The sequence below is a fragment of the Saimiri boliviensis genome, chromosome 14 (assembly GCF_048565385.1).
Source record: "Saimiri boliviensis isolate mSaiBol1 chromosome 14, mSaiBol1.pri, whole genome shotgun sequence".
NCBI lineage: Eukaryota > Metazoa > Chordata > Mammalia > Primates > Cebidae > Saimiri > Saimiri boliviensis.
The window spans coordinates 45,551,286-45,575,738 of record NC_133462.1 but is presented as its reverse complement, the minus strand read 5'-3'; the positions used below and the strand labels follow the sequence as shown (position 1 = coordinate 45,575,738).

Below are 24,453 nucleotides of genomic sequence, written 5' to 3'. Positions count from 1 at the left end.
GTGTCAGCCTTCCTCCTGATCTCCCCGTTTCCCACCCTGCCATAACCCACTACCCTCTCCTCCTGGGTCAGCCACCCACCCCACCCCCTGTGCCTGTGCTAGCCTACCCCCCACGCCTCCCTCCCCTGCCTGGGTTCGCCCCCAGCCCTCCATTCTCCAAACTGCAAATCGGATGAGCTGAGCTTTCCCCGCCGCCCGCCTGAGACGCCAGAGCCCCTGCGAGCGTGGTGGGGACGGGCCCCGGGAACACAGGCAGGGTTGTTTGGCAGCTGCTGTGCTGGGTGGCATGGAGAAGGACAACAGAGATCCCCGCGTCTCCCTCACGCCCCTCCTCTCCGTAACCCTCCTCCCGAGCTTCGAGGGCTGCACTGTCCCCGAGCCCGGGTTACGGTTGGGGAAACCAAGGCAGAGCTGCGCCTGCGGCGCCCACTCGAGCAGCAGTTGCCGCCTGCTCGAGTGGGCGATCCTGCGCCCACAGGCGACCCTGGGCAGCATCCGGCGACCTCTGTGATTGTCGCAGCCTGGATGGCGGGTGCTTCCGGCGTGGAGAGGGTGGAGGCGGGGACACGGGGCTCCCCGCAGTGCCCGGACAGTCCCCAACCTCCCTCTCGCCCCTTCCCCCAGGAACACCCGTGAACCGCATCCCCATCATGGCCAAACAGGTCCTTGACCTGTTCATGCTGTACGTGCTGGTGACGGAGAAGGGCGGCCTCGTGGAGGTCATCAACAAGAAGCTGTGGCGGGAGATCACCAAGGGCCTCAACCTGCCCACGTCCATCACCAGCGCGGCCTTCACCCTGCGGACCCAGTGAGTGGCGGGCGGCGGGGCGGAGGTCGGGCCGGGGTGCTCTGGGCAGCCGGTGCCAGGTGCCTGCAAAAGACGGGGTGGTAGGCAGCCACAGAGGGCACCAGGCCACGCTGTGCATCCTGGGCTTGAGAGCATCAAGTAGGGGTGTGAGGACTGCACAGGCGCTGGTTATGCAATCAGAGGCCATTGCAGGGAACAGCATTGAGGTGGAACAGCATTGAGGTGCAGGGAACAGCATTGAGGTGCAGGGAACAGCAGTGAGGTGGAGGGAGCAGCAGTGAGGTGGAGGGAGCAGCACGGAGGTGGAGGGAGCAGCACGGAGGTGGAGGGAGCAGCACGGAGGTGGAAGGAGCAGCACTGAGGTGGAATAGCATTGAGGTGGAACAGCACTGAGGTGCAGGGAGCAGCACGGAGGTGGAGGGAGCAGCATGGGCGAAGGCCCAGCGGCTCTAGGGGCTGCTGAGCAAATCCAAGGGAGGAGCCAGGCATGGCGCTGCCACAGTGGGATTTACTTTGTACTGAGGGCCACAGGGAGCCGCAGGGGTAACCCGGGTGCCATTCCATCCCCTCGTCCCATAGATACATGAAGTACCTGTACCCTTATGAGTGTGAGAAGCGAGGCCTCAGTAACCCCAATGAGCTCCAGGCAGCCATAGACAGCAACCGACGTGAGGGCCGGCGCCAGAGCTTTGGGGGCGCCCTGTTTGCCTACTCGCCAGGCGGGGCGCACAGCATGCTCTCCTCGCCCAAGCTGCCCGTGTCCTCCCTGGGCCTGGCCACAAACACCAACGGCAGCTCCATCACTGCAGCCCCCAAGATCAAGAAAGGTAAGGACCCGCATGGGGCCTGGGACGTGTTCCCAGCCCAGCTTCGGCCTGGCTGCCTGACCTCGGGGGAGGCCTCTTCCCGTCTCCGGGTGACCAGGACGAGAAGCCCTGTAGCTGGCGTGGAAAACGGCTTCCAATTTGAAGAGGGTTTCCCATCCACCAGTCCTCTGCCCGTGACAGACATGACCAGTCCATCACCGTTTAAGTCCACACAGGCGGCGGGCAGACATTGCTCGTCAATCTGTGTTTCCAGTCCTGCGGCCCAGGCAGGCATGAGTCACTGATGACTGTTTTTCTCATCTACGCCGAGGGAGGCATCACCAGTTCACCCGTTTTCCTCCCACTGAGCCTCTGAATCCTCCATAACACAGGGGCCAACAGCATATGCTGCAGTGTGGCCTCAGTCTGCCCGTCTGGGTTCCCGTGGCTCATCTGCCATACGGGCTGGTGGCTTCCCACTTGTTAAGGTTGGCCCAAAGATCCAGGGTGACCCCCACATTGCCCTAAAAACCAGAGACTGGTCAGCTCCAAGGTGAATGGGGTCTTGCTGAACATGAGCCCATTTGGTCTTTGTGGACCTCAGTTAACCCCGCTCCCAGCCTTGGGGAGTCCCAGCGATATCCATTAATGGTGTTTGGGTTTTTGGCTTTTTTTTTTTTTTTTTTGAGATGAAGTTTCGGTCTTGTCACCCAGACTGGAGTGCAGTGTCGCAATCTCAGCTCACTGCAACCTCTGCCCCCCGGGGTCAAGCGATTTTCCTGCCTCAGCCTCCGGAGTAGCTGGGACTACAGGTGCCCACCACCAAGCCCGACTAATTATGGTATTTTTTAGTAGAGGGAGGGTTTTCCTATGTTGGCAAGGCTGGTTTCGAACTTCTGACCTCAGGGGATCCGCTGGCCTTGGCCTCCGATAGTGCTGGGATTACAGGCGTGAGCCACCGCGCCCAGCCCCGTTAATGGTCGTTGGCCCGGTGCCGAGACAGTGGCGAAGAAGACAGAGGAGGTTCTCACAGAGCGGGGCTCACGAGAAGGCGGGGGCACCGTCATGGCCGTGCCAGGTCCGCAAAGTCGGGAGAGCCAGCTGAGGAGAGGAGGCTGCACGAAGCTCCTGTGGAGGGGCCTTTGCGCTGAGACAGGCATCGATTTAAACCCCAGAAACTCCTCCGGGTGCAGCAGCTCACACCTGTAATCCCAGCATGTTGGAAGGCCGAGGCGGGAGGATTGCTTGAGTCCAGGAGTTGGAGACCAGCCTGAGCAACATAGTGAGACTCCATCTCAAAAAAAAAAAAAACAAAAGTATAGGCCGGGCGCGGGGGCTCACGCCTGTAATCCCAGCATTTTGGGAGGCCGAGGCGGGTGGATCACGAGGTCGAGAGATCGAGAGCATCCTGGTGAACATGGTGAAACTCCGTCTCTACTAAAAATACAAAACATTAGCTGGGCGTGGTGGCACGTGCCTGTAATCCCAGCTACTCAGGAGGCTGAGGCAGGAGAATTGCCTGAACCCAGGAGGCGGAGGTTGCGGTGAGCCGAGATCGCGCCATTGCACTCCAGTCTGGGTAACAAGAGCGAAACTCCGTCTCAAAAAAAAAAAAAAAAATTAGCCAGGTGTGGCAGCATGCACCTGTGGTCCCAGCCACCCAGGAAGGTGAGGTGGTCAGATCGGCTGGGCCCAAGAGGCCGAGGCTACAGTGAGCCGAGATCACACCACTCAGCCTGGGTAACAGTAGTGAGACCCAGTCTAAAAAAGTAGGTTTTTGGCCGAGTGCGGTGGCTCAAGCCTGTAATCCCAGCGCTTTGGGAGGCCGAGACGGGTGGATCACGAGGTCGAGAGATCGAGACCATCCTGGTCAACATGGTGAAACCCCGTCTCTACTCAAAATACAAAAAATTAGCTGGGCATGGTGGCACGTGCCTGTAATCCCAGCTACTCAGGAGGCTGAGGCAGGAGAATTGCCTGAACCCAGGAGGCAGAGGTTGCGGTGAGCCGAGATCGCGCCATTGCACTCCAGCCTGGGTAACAAGAGTGAAACTCCGTCTCAAAAAAAAAAAAAAAAAAAAAAAAGTAGGTTTTTTTAGGCCGGACCCAGAGGCTTTGGGAGACTGAGGTGGGTGGATCACCTGAGGTCAGGAGTTCGAGACCAGCCTGACCAGCAAGGCGAAACCCTGTCTCTAAAGAAAAAAAAAAGAAGATGCATGTTCCTGCCTTGGGTGGAAGGCAGGGCCCAGCCCCTCCTGGCCACCAATTCCCCTTCTTTCCTACCTAGAGGAGGACTCAGCCATCCCCATCACAGTACCTGGCCGCCTGCCTGTCTCGCTGGCAGGCCACCCTGTGGTGGCGGCCCAGGCAGCAGCTGTGCAGGCGGCAGCCGCCCAAGCAGCCGTGGCCGCCCAGGCAGCCGCCCTGGAACAGCTGCGGGAGAAGCTGGAGTCTGCGGAGCCTCCCGAGAAGAAGATAGCGCTGGTGGCTGACGAGCAGCAACGGCTAATGCAGCGGGCACTGCAGCAGAACTTCCTGGCCATGGCAGCCCAGCTGCCCATGAGCATTCGGATCAACAGCCAAGGTACCGCCCTGGTGCCCAGACCCACCATGCTTCCTGCACGGGTTGCACAGTGAGGGTCTTGGAGCCTATATATGTAAAGAGTACCAACAAATCAATAACAAAAAAAAAAAGAGGCCACGTGCAGTGGCTCACGCCTGTAATCCCAGCACTTTGGGAGGCCGAGGAAGGTGGAGTCAGGTTAGGAGTTCGAGAGCAGCCTGGCCAACATGGTAAAACCCCATCTCTATTAAAAATACAGAAAATTAGCCAGGCGTGGTGGTGGGTGCCTGTAATCCCAGCTACTTGGGAGGCTGAGGCAGGAGAATCATCTGAACCTAGGAGGTGGAGGTTGCAATAAGCCGAGATAGCGCCATTGCACTCCAGCCTGGGCACCAGGAGTGAAACTCTTTCTCAATAAAAAGCAAACTGGCCGGGCGCGGTGGCTCAAGCCTGTAATCCCAGCACTTTGGGAGGCCGAGGCGGGTGGATCACGAGGTCAAGAGATCGAGACCATCCCGGTCAACATGGTGAAACCCCGTCTCTACTAAAAATACAAAAAATTAGCTGGGCATGGTGGCGCGTGCCTGTAATCCCAGCTACTCAGGAGGCTGAGGCAGGAGAATTGCCTGAACCCAGGAGGCGGAGGTTGCGGTGAGCCGAGATCGCGCCATTGCACTCCAGCCTGGGTAACAAGAGTGAAACTCCGTCTCAAAAAAAAAAAAAAAGCAAACTGGCTGGGCACGGTGGTTCACACCTATAGTCCCAGCACTTTGGGAGGCTTAACTGGGAAGATTGCTTGAGACCAGGAATTTGAGGTCAGCCTGAGCAACACGGAGAGATGCCATCTCTACGAAAATTAGCTGGGCGTGGTGGCACGCTCCTGTAGCCCTAGCTACTGGGAGGGCTGTGGTAGGAGGATCACTTGAGCCCAGGGGGTCGAGGCTGCAGTGAGCCATGACTGCACCACTGCATTCCAGCCTGGGTTGGAATGGGTGACAGGGCAAGACCTGGTCTCAAAAAAAAAAAAAAAAAAAAAGGCAAAAAAACAAAGCAAGATACGGACAAATACACTTCTTCAGCAGATAAATATTGAGCACCTACTGTATGCACTGGTGACAGCATGAATGTGACAGACACTGTCTACACCTTGTAGAGCTGAAATCTAGTTGTTGGTGAGACAGACAGAAAACAGAACATACAACAGGAGTATTTATGCTCAGAAAGGGCAGTTCTGGCCGAGCATGGGGGCTCATGCCTGGAATCCAGCACTTTGGGAGGCTGAGGTGGGCGGATCATTCGAGGCTAGGAGTTCAAGGCCAGCCTGCCCGATATGGCGATACCCCATCTCTACTAAAAATACAAAAACTAGATGTACGTGGTGGCGTGCCTGTAGTCCCAGCGACTCGGGAAGCTGAGGCAAGAGAATTGCTTGAACCTGGGAGCTGGAGTTTGCAGTGAGCCAAGATCACACCACTGCACTCCAGCCTGCTGACAGAGCGAGCCTGCACCTCAGAAACAAACACACAAAAAAACACGGTCTGTATTCTTCCCCCAAAGCCTCCGAGAGCCGCCAGGACTCCTCTGTGAGTTTGACGGGCACCAGCAGCAGCAACAGCATCAGCATGTCGGTGGAGATCAACGGCATCTTGTACACAGGTAGGACCCCCGAGGCCACACCCTGCCTCGACCTCCCCTCTCCCGGCGCGAACTCAGGACCCTGGGTTGCACCTGGTTGCACCTGCTGGGACCCAGGCATGCAGGCAAGCAGGGCATGGCCAGAGGTGTTGCAGGACAGACAGTCAAGGACAATCGCGAAAAGGCCATAGTTCCCCTGGCGTGCGCTCAGCCCAGAGGGGGTCATCCACAAATACATACTCGGCGTGACGTGGGATGGTTCACATTCCTTTTTTTTTTTTTTTTTTTAATGAGACTGAGTCTTGCACAGGCACGCACCGCTGCACCTGGTTAATCGTTAAATTTTTTGTAGAGATGGGGCTTGGACCCATCTTGACTGGGGTTCACGCCAGCCTTCCTGCCTGGGCCCCCCAAAGTGCTGGGATTACAGGCGCCAGCCACACACCCAGCCAGTCCCAACGTTTTCCGAGGATGAGGGGTGAAGATGGTGTGAGCCCAGTGGTTCAAGGCTTGGAGGCTGCAGTGTGAGGATGCCATTGCACTCCAGCCTGGGCCACAGAGCAGGACCCTGTCTCTTAGAAAAAAAAAATGTAATGAATTTATTTTTTATTTAAAAAGTTTTTTCATTGTTAATTTTTGTCGGTACATAGTAGGTATATATATTTATGGGTTATATGAGATGTTTTGATACTAGTTGCAATGCCTAATAATCATGTCAGGAAAAATGAGGTATCAAAAAAATTTAATCCAGGCTGGATGCCGTGGCTCATGGCTGTAGTCCCAGCACTTCGGGAGGCTGAGGTGGGTGGATCACTTGAGCCCAGGAGTTTGAGACCAGCCTAGGCAACCTAGTGAGACCCCATCTCTGCTAAAAATACCAAAGTTAGCCAGGTGTGGTGACGTGTGCCATACTCCAGCAAGTTGGGAGGCTGAGGGGGAAGGATCCCTGGATCCCAGGAGGCAGAGTTTACAGTGAACCAAGATCTTGCCACTGCACTCCAGCCTGGGTGAAAAAGTGAGACCCTGCCTCCTCTCTCTGTGTCTCTCTCTCTGTGTCTCTCTCTCTCTCCATATATATGTGGGTTTTTTTGTTTGTTTTTTGAAATGGAGTCTTCCTCTGTTGCCCAGGCTGGAGTGCAGCTCTATATTTTTTTAAACAAAATGAATTTAAAAATTGCTGGACGTGGTGGCTCACACCAGTGATCCCAGCACTTTGGGAGGCCAAGGTGGGTGGATGATGAGATCAGGAGTTCAAGACCAGCCTGGCCAACATGGTGAAACCCTCTCTCCCCTAAAAATACAAAAAATTAGCTGGGCATGCTGGCACGCACCTGTAGTCCCAACTACGCAGGAGGCTGAGGCAGGAGAATTGCTTGAACCAGGAGGCGGAGGTTACAGTGAGCCGAGATCGTGCCATTGCACTCCAGCCTGGGTAACAGAGCCAGAGTCCAACTCAGGAAAAAAAAATTTTTTAAATTTAATTTAAGAAATGGAGTCGGCCGGGCGCGGTGGCTCACACCTGTAATCCCAGCACTTTGGGAGGCTGAGGCGGGCGAATCACGAGGTCAAGATATCGAGACCATCCTGGTCAGCATGGTGAAACCCCGTTTCTACTAACAATACAAAAAATTAGCTGGGCATGGTGGCGCGTGCCTGTAATCCCAGCTGCTCAGGAGGCTGAGGCAGGAGAATTGCCTGAACCCAGGAGGCAGAGGTTGCAGTGAGCCGAGATCGCGCCATTGCACTCCAGCCTGGGTAATAAGAGCGAAACTCCGTCTCAAAGAAAAAAACAGGCACCTGTGATCCCAGCTACTCAGGAGGCCGAGGCAGGAAAATGGCTTGAACCCGGGAGGCAGAGATTGCAGTGAGCCGAGATTGCGCCATTGCACTCCAGCCTGGGTAACAAGAGCGAAACTCCGTCTCAAAAAAAAAAAAAATTATGGGCACAGTGGCGCGCCCCCATAATCCCAGCTACTTGGGAGGCTGAGGCAGGAGAATAAATGGCTTGAACCAGGACCCTGGAGGTGGAGGTTGCAGTGAGCCAGGAGAAAAGAAAAAAGCTATTTATTTTGACCAAGGAAATGCAAATCAAAACCACAATGACATCATGCCGTAGACACCCACTAGGCTGGTGATAAAAAAAATTTAAAAAGCAATTGGAGGGCCGGGTGCAGTGGCTCATGCCTGTAATCCCAGCACTTTGGGAGGCCGAGGCGGGTGGATCACGAGGTCAAGAGATCGAGACCATCCTGGTCAACATGGTGAAAACCCCGTCTCTACTAAAAAAAAATACAAAAAGTTAGCTGGGCATGGTGGTGCGTGCCTGTAATCCCAGCTACTCCGGAGGCTGAGGCAGGAGAATTGCCTAAACCCAGGAGGCGGAGGTTGCAGTGAGCTGAGATCGCGCCATTGCACTCCAGCCTGGGTGACAAGAGCGAAACTCCGCCTCAAAAAAAAAAAAATAAATAAATAATAAAAAAATAAAATAAAAAGTGGAGTCAGAGCCAGGGACGGTGGTGGCTCACACCTGTAATCCCAACACTTTGGGAGGCTGAGGAGAGAAGTTTGCTTGAGGCCAGAAATTCGAGACCAGCCTGGGCAACACAGGAGAGCCCCTCTTTACAAAAGAAACACAAATCGTTTTTCTTAAACTGGAGTCGGGGTGATGGTTGGTATTGGCCACCAGGTGCTGTTGACAGTGAGCAGCCTGGTTGCAGGAGACCAGGCTGTGGGCAGAGCGGAGGCTGAGATGAGGTCACTGGGGTCCACGCAGGTCCGTGGATGGGCTTTTGAGGGGGGTCTGTGCCCTCCTGAAATTAGCTGCAAAATATGTGTGCATTCATACTGAATCTTCCCGGGGAGAAGGGCAACTGTGCGTTTAGGGGTCCCGCAACCCCATGCCACAGCCCATGGGCATCAGGGGTCTCCCTGCAAGAGCTGCATGCACACGCATGTGCCTGTGTGGATTATACACACGTGTGTGCTCACTTGCATATGTGTATATGCACATGTGTGTGATGTATGAGTGAGTAGACACCGTGGGGAAGTTTAAGCTGGACTCACGTCTGTAATCCCAGCACTTTGGGAGGCAGAGGCAGGAAGATCGCTTGAGGCCAGGAATTTGAGACCAGCCTGACCAACATGGTGAAACTGTGTCTGTACTAAAAATACAAAAATTGGCCGGGTGCGGTGGCTCACGCCTGTAATCCCAGCACTCTGGGAGGCCAAGGCGGGTGGATCACGAGGTCAAGAAATCAAGACCATCCTGGCCAACATGGTGAAACCCCGTCTCTACTAAAAATACAAAAAATTAGCTGGGCATGGTGGCGCGTGCCTGTAATCCCAGCTACTCGGGAGGCTGAGGCAGGAGAATTGCCTGAATCCGGGAGGCGGGGGTTGCGGTGAGCCGAGATCGTGCCATTGCACTCCAGCCTGGGTAACAAGAGCGAAACTTCGTCTCAAAAAAAAAAAAAGTGGGGGCCAGGCATGGTGGCTCACGCCTATAATCCCAGCACTTTGGGAAGCCGAGGCGGGCAGATCACCTGAGGTCAGGAGTTTGAGACCAGGTTGGCCAACGTGGTGAACCCCCATCTCTACTAAAAACCCAAAATTGGGGCCAGGTGCTGTCACTCACTCCTGTAATCCTAGCACTGTGGGAGGATTATGAGATGGGTGGATCATGAGATCAGGAGTTTGAGACCAGCCTAGTGAACATGGTGAAACCCTGTCTCTACTAAAAAAATACAAAAATTAGCCAGGCATAGTTGGACATGCCTGTAGCCCCAGCGACATGGGAGGCTCAGGCAGAAGAATCACTTGAATCTGGGAGGGGAGGTTGCAGTGAGCCAAGATCATGCCACTGCCCTCCAGCCTGGGTGACAGAGCGAGACTCTGTCTCAAAAATAATAGTAATAATAATATAAAAATTAAAAAGCAAAATTAGCTGGACATGGTGGCGCATGCCTGTCTTTCCAGCTACTCGGGAGGCTCAGGCAGGAGAATCGCTTGAACCCGGGAGGCAGAGATTTCGGTGAGCCGAGATTTCACCATTGCACTCCACCCAGGCTACAAGAGCGAAACTCCGTCTCAAAATGAAAAACAACAAAAAATTAAAAATTAGCCAGACGTGGTGGCACGCAGCTATGGTCTCAGCTGCTCAGGAGGCTGAGCTGGGAGGATCACTTCAGCCCACTGCACTCCAGCCTTGGGACCGAGGGAGAGGGAAGCTGATACCCCAGGCGCACCCCGTTGGGTCTCCCTGCGGCCCGCCTGGCATCTGCTTAAACTCTGCATGGCATATGTCTTCTGTTCTTGCCTTAGGAGTTCTGTTTGCTCAGCCGCCAGCCCCCACGCCACCCTCCGCTCCCAACAAAGGTGGTGGTGGCAGCGGCAGCACGGGCAGCCGGGGAGGAAACAGCGGGACCAGCGGCGGCCAGGCCGGGCCAGCGGGGCTGTCTGTGCCCTCCACATCTACCTCAAATAACTCGTTGCCTTAACCACATCACTCCCCACCCGCCACGCACCCTGGGGCCCACCGGCCTGGGCAGGGGGTCCAGGTGAGCCACACAGGGGCCAGCACGGCCCGAAGATGCGGGTGGGGAGGGAAGATATCCACAGAAGAGCCACAGCTGACGCCAAAAAGAAAAAAATATATATATAATACGTATATCTATAAAGAAAATCTAATAAAACAGGGGAAAACCAAGGAACACTTGAATTTCTCAGGTTTTGGACATTCAGAGAGATGAATTGTGAGAACAAAGGAAATGGATGAGAAAACAGAGGCAGACCTTTCCCGGGTGTTCCTGCCGCCCCCGTGAACTGAAGGCTCTGGTGTCTGGTCCGGCCGGACAGCAACGTGGCCGGTCCTGTTTACCTCATACGTCCCTGCACTGTGTGTCTTCATTTTTGTCTGCTTTTGCTATCTTTTATTTTCTGTTCACCATGCGCTCACCACTCCCAGTTCCTGTGTCCAGTGACACCCCTGAGCCAAGATCACTGAATTTTTTTTTTTTTTCTTGTTGCTTTGGGGATTTTTTTTTTTCTCTCTCTCTCTGTAGGGTTTTAAAGAGGTTTCGGGGGTTTTATTGTGTAAATATTCTATTTTATTCTTGGGGGGATCAAACCTTAGGAAAAGGATATCTATATATCTATATAGCTATATATTTGTGTTCCTTCAGGGAAACCAGCCTTGAAAACACAAGGAAAAAAAAAAAAGCAAAAAAAAAAAAAACCTTTTTATTTTTCCCATGACCAATTTGGGTCCCTTTGTCCATTTCCGGGGGTGCTTTGAGCAGCTGTGAGCCCAGCACATCGGATCCCTGGGGCTAGAGCCTCGGAGCCCATGAACTCAGGTGCTGTGGGCCGGGCTGGGGTGGGGGGGCGTGTGCCGGGGCCCCAGGGGGCCAGGGGTGGCCCCACGATAGTGACTTGCTAACTGTGACGTTCCGCGATGCTTTTTCTCATTCTGTGCCTGTCTGCCGGGTTCTTGAGTCAGGGGCCTGGAAATGTTTGATTATTTTTTGAGACGGAGTTTCACTCTTGTCGCCCGGGCTGGCGTGCAATGGTGCGATCTCGGCTCACCGCAACCTCCGCCTCCCGGGTTCAGGCGATCCTCCCGCCTCAGCTTCCTGAGTAGCTGGGATTACAGGCGCCCACCACCACGCCCAGCTAATTTTTGTGTTTTTAGTAGAGATGAGGTTTTGCCATGTTGGCCAGGCTGGTCTCGAACTCCCGACCTCAGGTGATCCACCGCCTTGGCCTCCCGAAGTGCTGGGATTACAGGCGTGAGCCACTGCCCCAGCAGGGCCAGGCCTGGAAATATTACCTGAAAAGTAGCAAGTGCTGGAAAAATGGCCTGGGGGGCGGGGGGCGGGGGGAAGGGGTGATTCTTGTCACGGTCCCCAGGCCCCTGTCTCAGGGATGAATGTGGCGTCTCACTGGGATTCTTCTCTGGCCCAAAAGGGCTGCTTTTGGGGACTATCAATACTGGGGAGTTGGGGTGAAGCCGGACCTCGCTCAGGGTGAGGATTTTGGGGCCCTGGCATCCTAAACACCCCCCACGCCCCAACATTCTCCTCGCTCTGTCCCTTCCTCTTCTCCCAACCCCTTCTGCGCTGGGGCTATGCACTCCCCGAATCGGGTGACTAAATCCAGGCCAAGAAGGGAGGCTGCCCCCCAACCCCACAAGCCAGTGCCCCTCCCCCCGACGAGGAGAGAGTGGGGTCACAGCAGCTGAGCTGGGGGTTATTTTGGCTGGAGCTGCTAGGGCAGAAAGGCAGGGGCGTGAAACGCCAGGCAGGGTCTGGGGACCTTTCTTGCACCTGCCTGGCATGGGGCTGGGTGTTGCATCCTACGGGAGCCCTGGGCCTTCATTTCTCTTGGGGTGGGGATTGACTCAGCCCTTCCCAGGGTAAGCCTGGGTCTCTAATTGGGCCCTTGGAGCCCTGTTAGGCCACCGGCATGGGGGGGGTCGGTGAGAAAGGAGATGCCCCAGCTCCCCTCACTCTCAACCACCCCCTCCATTGCCTTGACGACCCCTGCAGGGGACTGGGGTGGCTTCTGAGCCCCAGACTCTAGGTTCGCTTTCCCGTCAGGTTGTGGGAAGGGACTTTGACTTTCTTGCGTCTTTGGGAAGGGACCCCACTTTCTTCTTGGATCTCAGGGCCGTTGACATGCCCCCCCTTTCCAATAGGGGGTGATGGGCATCTAGTTTCTCCCTGCCCCGTTCCCGGGGCTGGCATCATAGCAGCACAATCACCCTGGGAAGGGGGTGTCTTCACCCCAAGACCCACTGACAGAACCGCCTGGACTCTGTCCACATCTGTCCCCCCCACAACCCTGGACCCCTGTCCCATGCCTGGGCCCCGCCCTGGGGAACCGTCTGGACTCTGTCTGTGTTGTCCTCCCCCCGCCCCGGCCTCCAGGGCTCCTCTCCCTGGAACCCCCAAACCACCTCTGGGCCCCGCAATGGGGGACGTGCCTGCTGCCTGTCTACCTCAGGTCTGACTTTTGATGCCAAAATCTGAGCCCCTGGGGTGCCTCTCCCCTACCTCCTGCGCACCGGGTTCTGCCATAGCCACTGGGGCCAGGCTGCTGCTGCATCTGGTGGCCCTGGAGGGCCCCGGGGCCCCCTTGCACCCGCCCGCCTGATGCCCGGGGAGGGGCTGGGCGGGGCCTCGTGCTGCATGTGTCGGGCGTCCGTGTGCACGTGTGTGTCGGGAATCCTGTGTCGTGTCTGTGTGGGTGATCTGGCCTCCCAGCAGAGGGGGCAGCTGGATTCTAACTCAGGGGACTTGGGCCTGCTGTTAACTCTGAGGATTGTAGGGACAGGCGGGGGGTGGTCTCGGGCCGGGTCCCGGCCATGCTGGCTGTGGAAGTGTGGGGGGTCACGGGGGTCTAGGGGACCCGTCCCCGGCATAGGGGGCAGGAAGCCGGGGTCTCCGGAGGGTCCTCCCTGCCTCAGGTGGCCCCGTTCAACCCCGGCCGTTCCCATCGCCCGCCACCGCCCGTTGGTGGGGCTTTAAAGTCAGGGTGGCTTTGAGGGGGGCAGCTCAGCACCCCCCACTACGCAGACTGGGCGGGAGTCGGGCCGCTCCCTCAGCCTGGAGGACCCTGGGCGGGTTTGAGTTCACTTGGGACTGTGAGGCCTCACTGCTGACTGGGCGGGGACCCACCTCAGGTCAAAGGGGGGCTCCCCCTACTCCGAGATGTTGGGGGGCAGGTGGCTTCTGGAACCCGTAAGTGGGACCTGTGTCGGTCAGGACAGGTGGGAGGGTGGGCACGGGGCCCTGGGGTGGCTGGGGTCGTCGCTAGGGTCAGGAACCTGTCCAGTCCAGTCTCCTTCCTTTTACGGTGTTTTAACCCACGTTGACCCTTCTTTCCCCTCATTCTGCTTTTGCATTTTTTTTTTTTTCTTGGCAAATGTAAACTCAGCCTTTCATTCATGACGTGTGAAATTTCAGTTTCTCTGGGGTTTGTCAGACGGCGTGGCGACCACGCCTGAAACTCAGGTAATAGGAGAAAAAAATAAATAAACTTTAAAAAAAAGTTTTTTAAACATATAAAACTACTCTCTACCTCTGACTGGGCCCAGCCTGCCTCGCCCTGGCCTCGGGGTTGGGGGGGTGCTGTAACAATTTCAGTTTTTGCAGAACGTTCAGGTATTAAAAGGAAAAAATGTAAAAAAAAGGAAAAAAAAAAAGAAAAAAAGACCAAAAAAAAAAAGGGTGTGATGTTGAAATTTAAAAGATCACTGAAAGTTTACATTTTATAATAACATTATTATGCAGATTGTATTTAAACTTCAGAAATATTTAAGACGACTGTAACCCTGTAAAGCTGATGACATATTAAAACAAGACAAAACACTTCTGACTTTTAACAGAAAACGCTGTGTCCTGTAGTGTGTCTTTTCTTTTGGCGTCTCCCCAACCTCCAGCTCCACCCTGTACCCCGGCCCAGCACACCGGGGGTGAGTGGAAGCGGGGACTCTATTTACCTCTGCGGTACATCCCTCCGGGTCTGCTCAGGTGGCAGAAGACAGCTACAGAACCAGGGGTCTGGTTGGGCACGGGGACGCTCAGGCCTGTCATCCCAGCACTTTGGGAGGCCGAGGCGGGTGGATCACCTGAGGTCAGGAGTTCGAGACCAGCCTGGCCAACATGGTGAAACTCCATCTCTACTAAAAATACAAAAATGAACGATCGTGGTGGCGAGCACCTGTGATCCCAGCTACTTGGGAGGCTGAGGCAGGAGAATTGCCTGAACCCAGGAGGTGAAGGTTGCATTGAGCCAAGATCCCACCGCTGCACTCTAGCCTGGGATGCAAGAACAAGACTCTGGGCTGGGCGCGGTGGCTCATGCCCGTAATCCCAGCACTTTGGGAGGCGAGGCGGGTGGATCACGAGGTCAAGAGATCGAGACCATACTGGTCAACATGGTGAAACCCCGTCTCTACTAAAAATACAAAACATTAGCTGGGCATGGTGGTGCGTGCCTGTAATCCCAGCTACTCAGGAAGCTGAGGCAGGAGAATTGCCTGAACCCAGGAGGCGGAGGTTGTGGTGAGCCGAGATCGCGCCATTGCACTCCAGCCTGGGTAACAAGAGCGAAACTCCGTCTCAAAAAAAAAAAAAAAGGCCAGGCGCGGTGGCTCATACCTGTAATCCCAGCACTTTTTGAAGCCAAGGCAGGTGGATTACAAGGTCAAGAGATCGAGACCATCCTGGCCAACACGGTGAAACCCCATCTCTACTAAAATTATAAAAATTAGCCAGCGTGGTGGCGCGCACCTGTGGTCCCAGCTACTCAGTAGGCTGAGGCAGGAGAATCGCTTGAACTTGGGAGGTGGAGGTTGCAGTGAGCTGAGATCATGCCACTGCACTCCAGCCTGGGGACAGAGCAAGGCTGTGTCCCAAAAAAAAAAAAAAAGGCAGGGCCTCAGCCAGGTTCTATACCACAAGGGACCCTGGTCCACGCCTGGGGGCATCTGTGGTTTTCTGACTGGGGGTGCTCCTGGTGTGGGGTGAGGGTGGGTGGAGGCTCAGCACCCTGCAATGTCCAGGACGGCCCCACCCCAGAGAACAATCCAGTCCCAGCATCCACAGCGCAGAAGTTGGGAAACTGCCTTGATTATGTACGATCAGGAGAAAAAGTTCTCTCCCTGCTCACGGTAGTCACCAGGATACACTCCTGATGAGGCAGCCAGTATAAATCAGGGGGACCCCCAGCTCCTGGGACTCTCCTCCCTCCCCACTCAGGGTGTGGATTTCTTTTTTTTTTTTTTTTTTAAGACGGAGTTTCGCTCTTGTTACCCAGGCTGGAGTGCAATGGCGCGATCTCGGCTCACCGCAACCTCCGCCTCCCGGGTTCAAGCGATTCTCCTGCCTCAGCCTCCCGAGTAGCTGGGATTACAGGCACGCACCACCATGCCCAGCTAATTTTTTGTATTTTTTTTAGTAGAGATGGGGTTTCACCATGTTGACCAGGATGGTCTCGATCTTTTGACCTCGTGATCCACCCTCCTCGGCCTCCCAAAGTGCTGGGATTACAGGCTTGAGCCACCGCGCCTGGCTTAATAGGGTGTGGATTTCAACGTGTGCCGCCTCCTGGGAGCTCAGCACGGCAGAAGATCATGGGCCACAGAGTCTCTAGGGGGTCCCTGGAATCCTTCAACCCAGGAGGTCTTCACCAGGGCGATTCCGCCCCCAGGGGACACTGGGGGTTGTCGGGGGACATCTGAGGTCACACCTGAGGGTGCTCCTGGCATGCAGTGGGTGGAGTCTAGAGACACTGCTCAGCACCCTGAGTGCCCAGGATGGCCCCACCCCAGAGAAGGATCCAGCCTCGAGGTCCTCAGGGCAGAGGGGAGCTCCTGGAGGCAGCTCTGGGCACCTCTGTGCCTCGCTGAGAGCCAACACCAATCTCGTTTTATGGATTTGGATGGCAGGTGTGGCAGGGCCAGTGTGCCCACCCCCAGCCACCTGCGGGCGAGCCTGACACTTCACCTCCTGGTGGCCTCCTGCCTCAACAGGGCTTGGCATGCGGGCACCCCTGACGTTTATCCGACCAGAGCTCCCAGGGCAGGTGGCCCGGCCCACCTCAAGGCCTTGGCACAGCTGTGCCACTGCCAGGAACCGCCCTCTCCCCACTGTGTTCTGACCGACTCCCTTCCATCCTCTGCAGTGAGACACAGCGTCCGCCTGCCCACAACGGGACAGTGTGGCCCTTCCGTTCCCCGTCCTCCGCCCTCGGCAAGGCCCAGATGGAGGCCGTTGTGCTGGGCAGGACTGTTCCTGAGCACCCCGACTGGGGCCTGCCCTCCTTTACCTCGTGGGTGACCCCAGGAACCAGCCCACTCGGTGAAGCCGCCTGGAGCTGAGGCCTCAGGGGTTCAGGGGCGTCTTGGGGCTGGGGGAGGGAACTTTCCCAACGCCAGCCACGTTTTCATGTCTTCCCTTTCAACTCCGTGCGTTTCCCAGGAGACAGACAAGGGCCAGATTCCGTCCTGGACAGCCAGCTGGCCACCCGAACTCGGCACGTATTAAAGGGACTCAGCCGGGGTTGGAGGCTCTCACGCCTGATCCCAGCACCCGGAGGCTGGTGGGGGAGGATCACTAGAGCCCAGGAGTTCGAGACCAGCCTGGGCGACACGGAGACTCCAAGACATTACAGGACATTTAAAAAAAAAAAAAGGCCGGGCGCGGTGGCTCATGCCTGTAATCCAAGCACTTTGGAGGCCAAGGCAGGCGGATCACCTGAGGTTGGGAGTTCGAGACCAGCGTGACCAACATGGTGAAACCCTGTCTTTAAAAAAAAGGAAAAAAAAAAAAAAAGCCAGGCACGGTGGCTCACACCTGTAATCCCAGCACTTTGGGAGGCTGAGGCGGGTGGATCACAAGGTCAAGAGGTGGAGACCCTCCTGGTCAACATGGTGAAACCCCGTCTCTACTAAAAATACAAAAAATTAGCTGGGTGTAGTGGCGCATGCCTGTAATCCCAGTTATTCGGGAGGCTGAGGCAGGAGAATCATTTGAACCCGGGAGGCGGAGGTTGCAGTGAGCCGAGATGGCGCCATTGCACTCCAGCCTGGGCGACAGAGGGAGACTCTTGTCTCAAAAAATAAATAAAAATAAAAAATAGGCCGGGCGCGGTGGCTCAAGCCTGTAATCCCAGCACTTTGGGAGGCCAAGGCGGGTGGATCACGAGGTCAAGAGATCGAGACCATCCTGGTCAACATGGTGAAACCCCATCTGTACTAAAAATACAAAACATTAGCTGGGCATGGTGGTGCGTGCCTGTAGTCCCAGCTACTCAGGAGGCTGAGGCAGGAGAATTGCCTGAACCCAGGAGGCGGAGGTTGCGGTGAGCCGAGATCGCGCCATTGCACTCCAGCCTGGGTAACAAGAGCGAAACTCCGTCTCACAAAAAAAATAATATAAAAAATAAAAAATAATAAAAAATAAAATAAAAATAAAAAATAAAAGGCCTCTTGTTCTTAGCCCACAAACCCAAAGAAAGCGGCATCACAGGGATTTCTCTGGAAGTGGTTTCCCGGGCTGCCCAACCCCCTGTCCGCCCCCCACTGCCCACAGTCCTGGCCTAGGCTGGCTGGGACGCGTCCCTCCCGGGGCTGTGTTGGAGGTGAGGGACCAACCCCCCGCTCCGCCTGTCCCAGCCGGCTGGTTCCAGAAACCCACTTTTCGCCCTGGCCCCTCAAAGGAAAACGGTGTTTCCACTCCAGCCAGAAATGAGGCTGCTAAACCCCGGGTCCCGGGGATGGAGGGAGGCCCCACTCGAAGCCGGGGAGAGGAGGGAAGAGTGCTGGAAAAGGCACCACCCCCACAAACTGGATCGCCAGGCTCAGCTTGTTCACCCACAGCTGGCGGCCTCAGAGACGGGAGTCGGAGAGGGGGTGCGCCCCTCACTTCCCCAGCCTGGGAGGCACTCAGTCCCCCAGCATTCCCCAGACAGAGGGGACTCAGCCCCCCACCTCCTCCCCAATCAGGGAGGCACTCAGCCCCCCACCATTCCCCAGACAGGGGGCACTCAGCCCCCCACCTATCCCCAGCCTGGGAGGCACTCAGCCCCCCACCTCCTCCCCAGTCCAGGAGGTCGCAGCCACCCCGAAGCCTCTCAGAGCCCAGCCACCTCCCTGGGCCAGGGGGGCCACCTGCTAGGTGCTTGCTAGGAGGGCGGGAGGCTCTTGGAGGTGAAATAGCAGATTTTCGGAGCCAGCCAAGAGCCCAGCCTAGAGAGGCGGCGGCTGAGACGCTTAAAAAGCTGAGGGCTCCTGGAGCCGCTGCCGCTGTCCCCACGGGCACAGGTAATGGGGCTGCCACGGGAGCTGCTGGACAGGTCTGTGGGGCCGGGACGGGGCGGCCAGGACCGCTGGGGTCTGGCTGGGTTCGTCAGCGCCTGCAAACCGGCCGTGAGCTCCACAAATATGCAGGGGGTGGAAGAGAGCCTTACACTCAAAGGGAACGTTCCTGTCTCGTGCCTTGGTTTCCCCGTCCTGGCTGCTCCCCCCCCAACAACCTCCCAGCTGGCGCTAAGGAGATCCGACCGCCGGGTGGTCTAGAGACGCCCCCAAAGTGTGGCTTCGGTGCCCCTGCGTCAACACAATTGGTCTGTCCTCATTCCAGGAACCAGGCTGGGGGTGGGGTGACCTCTGACCTCACACTGCAGCCTGGCCTGGCAGCATCCCCGGGGAGGGGAAGAGGAGAGGAGGGGAGGAGGGGAGGAGGGGAGGAGGGGAGGAGGGGAGGAGGGGAGGAGGGGAGGAGGGGAGGAGGGGAGGAGGGGAGGAAGGGAGGAGGGGAGGAGGGGAGGAAAACCGTGGCCTGGGCTGGGCCGCCCCAGGAGGCCTGTGGGGAGCTGGAGACTGCTGTCTGTCCTGCCGTCAGCCTGCTGGGCCCTCTCCCCTCCTTGGCAGCCCACACCTTCCCGGCCTGCTGGGTGTCCTGGAACCTGGGAGTTTAAAATCTTCCAGGCCAGGCCAGGCCTGGTGGCTCATGCCTATAATCCTAGCACCTTGGAAGGTCAAGGCAGGTTTAAAGCCAGGAGTTCAAGACCAGCCTGGGCAACGTGGCAAGAGCCCCTATCTACAAAAATGTGTAACGTTGGCTGCAGTGGTGTGTGCCTGTAGTCCCAGCAGCTTAGGAGGCTGAGGTGGGAGGATCGCGGGAGCCCTGGAGGTCAAGGGTGCAGTGAGCTATGATGATGCCCCTGCACTCCGGCCTAGGCCACAGGGCCAGACTCTGTCTGTAAGAAAAATTGAAAACAGGCCGGGCGCGGTGGCTCACGCCTGTAATCCCAACACTTTGGGAGGCTGAGGCAGGTGGATCACGAGGTCAAGAGATTGAGACCATCCTGGTCAACATGGTGAAACCCCGTCTCTACTAAAAATACAAAAAATTAGCTGGGCATGGTGGCGCATGCCTGTAATCCCAGCTACTCAGGAGGCTGAGGCAGGAGAATTGCCTGAACCCAGGAGGCGGAGGTTGCGGTGAGCTGAGACCGCACCATTGCACTCCAGCCTGGGTAACAAGAGCAAAACTCCGTCTCAAAAAAAGAAAAAAAGAAAAGAAAAATGAAAAATGAAAAAAAGGTCAGGTTCAATGGCTCACGCCTGTAATCCCAGCACTTTGGGAGGCTGAGGCAGGTGGATCACCTGAGGTCAGGAGTTTGAGACCAGCCTGGCCAACGTGGGGAAACCCCATCTCTACTAAAAATATGAAAGTTAGCTGGGCGTGGTCGGGAATGTAATCCCAGCTACTCAGGACACTGAGGTAGAAAAGCTGTTTGAACCCGGGAGGCAGAGGTCAGAGTGGGATGGTGCCACTGCACTCCAGCCTGGTCAACAGGGTGAAATGCTATCTCAAAAAAAAAAAAAAAAAAAACCAGCCTGGGCAATAGAGTGAAACCCACCTGTCCCACTTGTCTACAAAAAAATTAAATTAAATTAAAATTAAAACAGGGCCAGGCACAGTGGCTCATGTCTGTACTTCCAACCCTTTGGGAGGCCGAGGTGGGAGGATCACTTGAGCCCAGGAGTTTAAGACCAGCCTGGACAACACAGCAAGACCCCATCTCTGCAAAAAGACGAAAGCAAAAAGTTAGTTGAGTGTGGAACCAGCTACTTGGGAAGCTGAGGTAGGGGATGGCTTGATCACACCTCTGCTCTCCAACCCGGGGGACAGAGTCAGACCCTGTCTAACAAAAAAAAAAGTTAGTGTTTTTTGGGGTGGGGGAATGGACAGAGTCTAGCTCTACTGCTAGTCTGGAGTGCTGTGGCTCCGTCTCGGGTCACCGCCACCTCCACCTCCCGGGTTCAAGCGATTCTCCTTCCTCAGCTTCCCGAGTAGCCTGACCAATATGGTGAAACCCCGTCTCATCCGGGCGCAGTGGCTCACGCCTGTAATCCAAGCACTTCTGAGGCCAAGGTGGGTGGATCACCTGAGGTCGGGAGTTCAAGACCAGCCTGACCAACACGGTGAAACCCCATCTTTATTAAAAAAAAAAAAAAAAAAAAGGCCAGACGCTGTGGCTCATGCCTGTAATCCTAATATTTTGGGAGGCCAAGGTGGGTGGATCACCTGAGGTCGGGACTTCAAGACCAGCCTGACCAATATGGTGAAACTCCATCTTTATTAAAAAAAAAAAAAAAGAAAAGAAAGAAAAAAAGAAAGAAACCCCTTCTCTATTAAAAATACAAAAAATTAGCCGGGTGTGGCGACGTGCACCTGTAATCCCAGCTACTCTGGCAGCTGAGGCAGGAGAATCGCTTGAACCCGGCAGACAGAGGTGGCAGTGAGCCGAGATGGCGCCACTGCCCTCTAGCCTGGGTGACAGAGAGAGACTTGTCTCAAAATAAATACATTACTAAATGAAATAAGCATAGTGCTGGGGGAGACTGGAGGCATGGCAGGTCCTAGGATAGGACCCCCCTCTGTCCCCTCCAGGAAAATTAAAATCCAGGCCTCACTCACAAGGCCCTGCACCAGCGCATCTGCACGGGCCTGGCCGGCACACGGTTCTCTGGGGGTTGTCAGCTCCCTGCCCATAGGGCGCCTCCTTTGAAAACCCCTCCTGCGGACCAGGGACACCCTCCCTCTGGCCTGGACCCCAGGCAGACCTCGGATCGGTGGCTCGCGCCTGCCACCTGGCGGCCAGCGGGGCTGCAGCACCGCAGGCTCAGAAACCTGCCATCTGCCGGGACCTCGGACCCCGGACCCCGCATCCAGCATCCAGCCCCTGCCTCCTGGGGCTCTAGGGCACACGACCCAGGACAACCACAACATCTCCTGGGCGGAAATCCTGACTTTTAAATGAATGCTCCCCTGCCCGGGGCAGTGGCTCATGCCTGTAATCCCAGCACTTTGGGAGGCTGAGGCGGGTGGATCACGTGGTCAAGGGATCGAGACCGTCCTGGTCAACATGGTGAAACCCCGTCTCTACTAAAAATACAAAACATTAGTTGGGCATGGTGGCGCGTGCCTGTAATCCCAGCTACTCAGGAGGCTGAGGCAGGAGAATTGCCTGAACCCAGGAGGCGGAGGTTGCGGTGAACCGAGATCGCGCCATTGCACTCCAGCCTGGGTAACAAGAGCGAAACTCCGTCTCAATAAATAAATAAATAAATAAATGCTCCCCTGTTTTTTTTTTTTTTTTTTTTTTTGAGACGGAGTTTCGCTCTTGTTACCCAGGCTGGAGTGCAATGGCGCGATCTCGGCTCACTGCAACCTCCGCCTCCTGGGCTCAGGCAATTCTCCTGCCTCAGCCTCCTGAGTAGCTGGGATTACAGGCACACGCCACCACGCCCAGCTAGTTTTTTGTATTTTTAGTAGAGACGGAGTTTCACTATGTTGACCAGGATGGTCTCGATCTCTCGACCTCGTGATCCACCCGCCTCGGCCTCCCAAAGTGCTGGGATTACAGGCTTGAGCCACCGTGCCCGGCCCCCTGTTTTTATTTATTTTTATTTTTTTGAGAGGAGTTTCGCTCTTGTTGCCCAGGCTGGAGTGCAATGGAATGATCTCGGCTCACTGCAACCGCTGCCTCCCGGGTTCAAGCGATTCTCCTGCCTCAGCCCTTGGAGTAGCTGGGACGACAGGCATGTGCCACCACGCCTGGCTAATTTTGTATTTTTAGTAGAGACGGGGTTTCACCATGTTGTCCAGGCTAGTCTTGAACTCCTGACCTCAGATGATCCAGCCGCCTCGGCCTCCCAAAGTGCTGGGATTACAAACTTGAGCCACCGCGCCCGGAGAATGCTCCCTTTTTAGGGGTCTGGCAACTAAGCCCACATTTTATTTTATTGTATTTATTCGGAGGAGTCTTGCTCTGCTGCCCAGGCTAGAGTGCAGTGACCTGATCCCAGCTCACTGCAACCTCTGCCTTCTGGGTTCGGCGATTCTCGTGCTTCAGCCTCCGGAGTAGCTGGGATTACAGGCGCGCGCCACTGCGTGCGGCCTTTTTATTCTTTTCTTTTCTTTCTTTCTTTCTTTTTTTTTTTTTTTTGTATTTTTAGTGGAGATGGGGTTTCACCATGTTGGCCAGGCTGGTCTCAAACTCCTGCCCTCAGATGATCAACCCACCCCGGCCTCCCAAAGTGCTGGGATTACAGGCATGAGCCACCGCGCCAGGCGAATGCTCCCTTTTTGAGGGGTTGCCAGCTATTACCACATTTTAAAACATACTGCTTTTAGGCCAAATGTTGGGGCTCAAGCCTGTAATCCCAGCGGCTTGGAAGGTCAAGGCTTGAGCCCAGGTGTTCAAGACCAGCCTGAGCAACATAGTGAGAGATCCCTGCCACATTTCTACCATATATATTTAATATAAATGAATGATACACATTTTTTTTTTATTTGAGACAGAGTCTCATTCACCCAGGCTGGAATGCAGTGGTGCAATCTCAGTCCACTGCAATCTCTGCCTCCAGGGTTCAAGGGAGTCTCCTGCTTCAGCCTCCTGAGTAGCTGGAATTACAGGCACGCACTACCACACCCAGCTAATTTTTATATTTTCTTTGTAAAGAAGGGGTTTCGCCATGTTGACCAGGCTGATCTCAAACTCCAGACCTCAGGTGATCCACCCACCTCGGCCTCCCAAAGTGCTGGGGTTACAGACCTGAGTCACCACACCGGTGACAAGAGGTGACAAGAGGTTAGACCCTGCTCGGCTTAGACAGAACTGGTGGCTTATCCAATTAAAAATGTAGATGTTGGCCGGGCGCGGTGGCTCAAGCCTGTAATCCCAGCACTTTGGGAGGCCGAGGCGGGTGGATCACGAGGTCGAGAGATCGAGACCATCCTGGTCAACAAGGTGAAACCCCGTCTCTACTAAAAATACAAAAAGTTAGCTGGGCATGGTGGTGCGTGCCTGTAATCCCAGCTACTTAGGAGGCTGAGGCAGGAGAATTGCCTGAGCCCAGGAGGCGGAGGTTGCGGTGAGCCGAGATCGCGCCATTGCACTCCAGCCTGGGTAACAAGAGCGAAACTCCGTCTCAAAAAAAAAAAAAAAAAAAAAAAAAAAAAAAAAAAAAAGTAGATGTTGACGCTCCCAAAGAGAGGTCAAGGGAGAGGCAGATGTCAACTAATAAGGAATCACTGGGTTGAGGGCGATGGCTCCTGCCTCCACTCCTAGCACTTTGGGAGGCCAAGCAGGGAAGATCACTTGAGTTCAGGAGTTCGAGGCCCAGCCTGGGCAGAACAGCAAGACCTCGGCTCTACGAAAATAAATAAGGAAGCAGTGAATTCCAATGTATGTATACCAACTAGCCATGTTGCTAGGTGTTGTTGTCTTTCAGGTGCACTGTGTCATTTAGGTCTGTGACATTGGAACTTTATTATTTGCACATTTAAAAATGAAAGAATTGTCTGGGTGCAGTGAGATTACAGCTCAAGCCTGTAATCTCAGCACTTTGGGAGGCCAGGGCGAGTGGATCACCTGAGAGCAGGAGTTCGAGACCAGTCTGACCAACATGGTGACACCCCCCCCCCCGTCTCTACTAAAAATGCAAAAATTAGCCAGGTGTGGTGGAGGGTGCCTGTAATCCCAGCTACTCGGGAGGCTGAGGCAGGAGAATCGCCTGAACCCAGGAGGCAGAGGTTGCGCTGAGCCGAGATCGCGCCATTGCA

At 55.5% G+C, this 24,453-nt stretch overlaps 2 protein-coding genes across 3 annotated transcripts in view; one reads left to right on the top strand and one right to left on the bottom strand.

The window, feature by feature from the left end:
* Positions 1-14,181, top strand: part of ARID3A (AT-rich interaction domain 3A) — a 49,693-nt gene extending 35,512 nt beyond the window's left edge. For both annotated transcript variants that reach the window (XM_039466160.2, XM_039466159.2), the window contains exons 5-9: positions 625-808; positions 1,388-1,635; positions 3,902-4,198; positions 5,735-5,833; positions 10,133-14,181. In XM_039466160.2, the coding sequence (XP_039322094.1) occupies positions 625-808; positions 1,388-1,635; positions 3,902-4,198; positions 5,735-5,833; positions 10,133-10,308 (1,004 nt within the window). In that variant the 3' untranslated portion in view covers positions 10,309-14,181. The remainder of the gene's footprint in view (positions 1-624; positions 809-1,387; positions 1,636-3,901; positions 4,199-5,734; positions 5,834-10,132) is intronic.
* MED16 (mediator complex subunit 16) overlaps positions 1-24,453 on the bottom strand; it is a 133,466-nt gene that overhangs the window by 85,305 nt on the left and 23,708 nt on the right. The gene's annotated exons all lie outside the window — the stretch shown is intronic.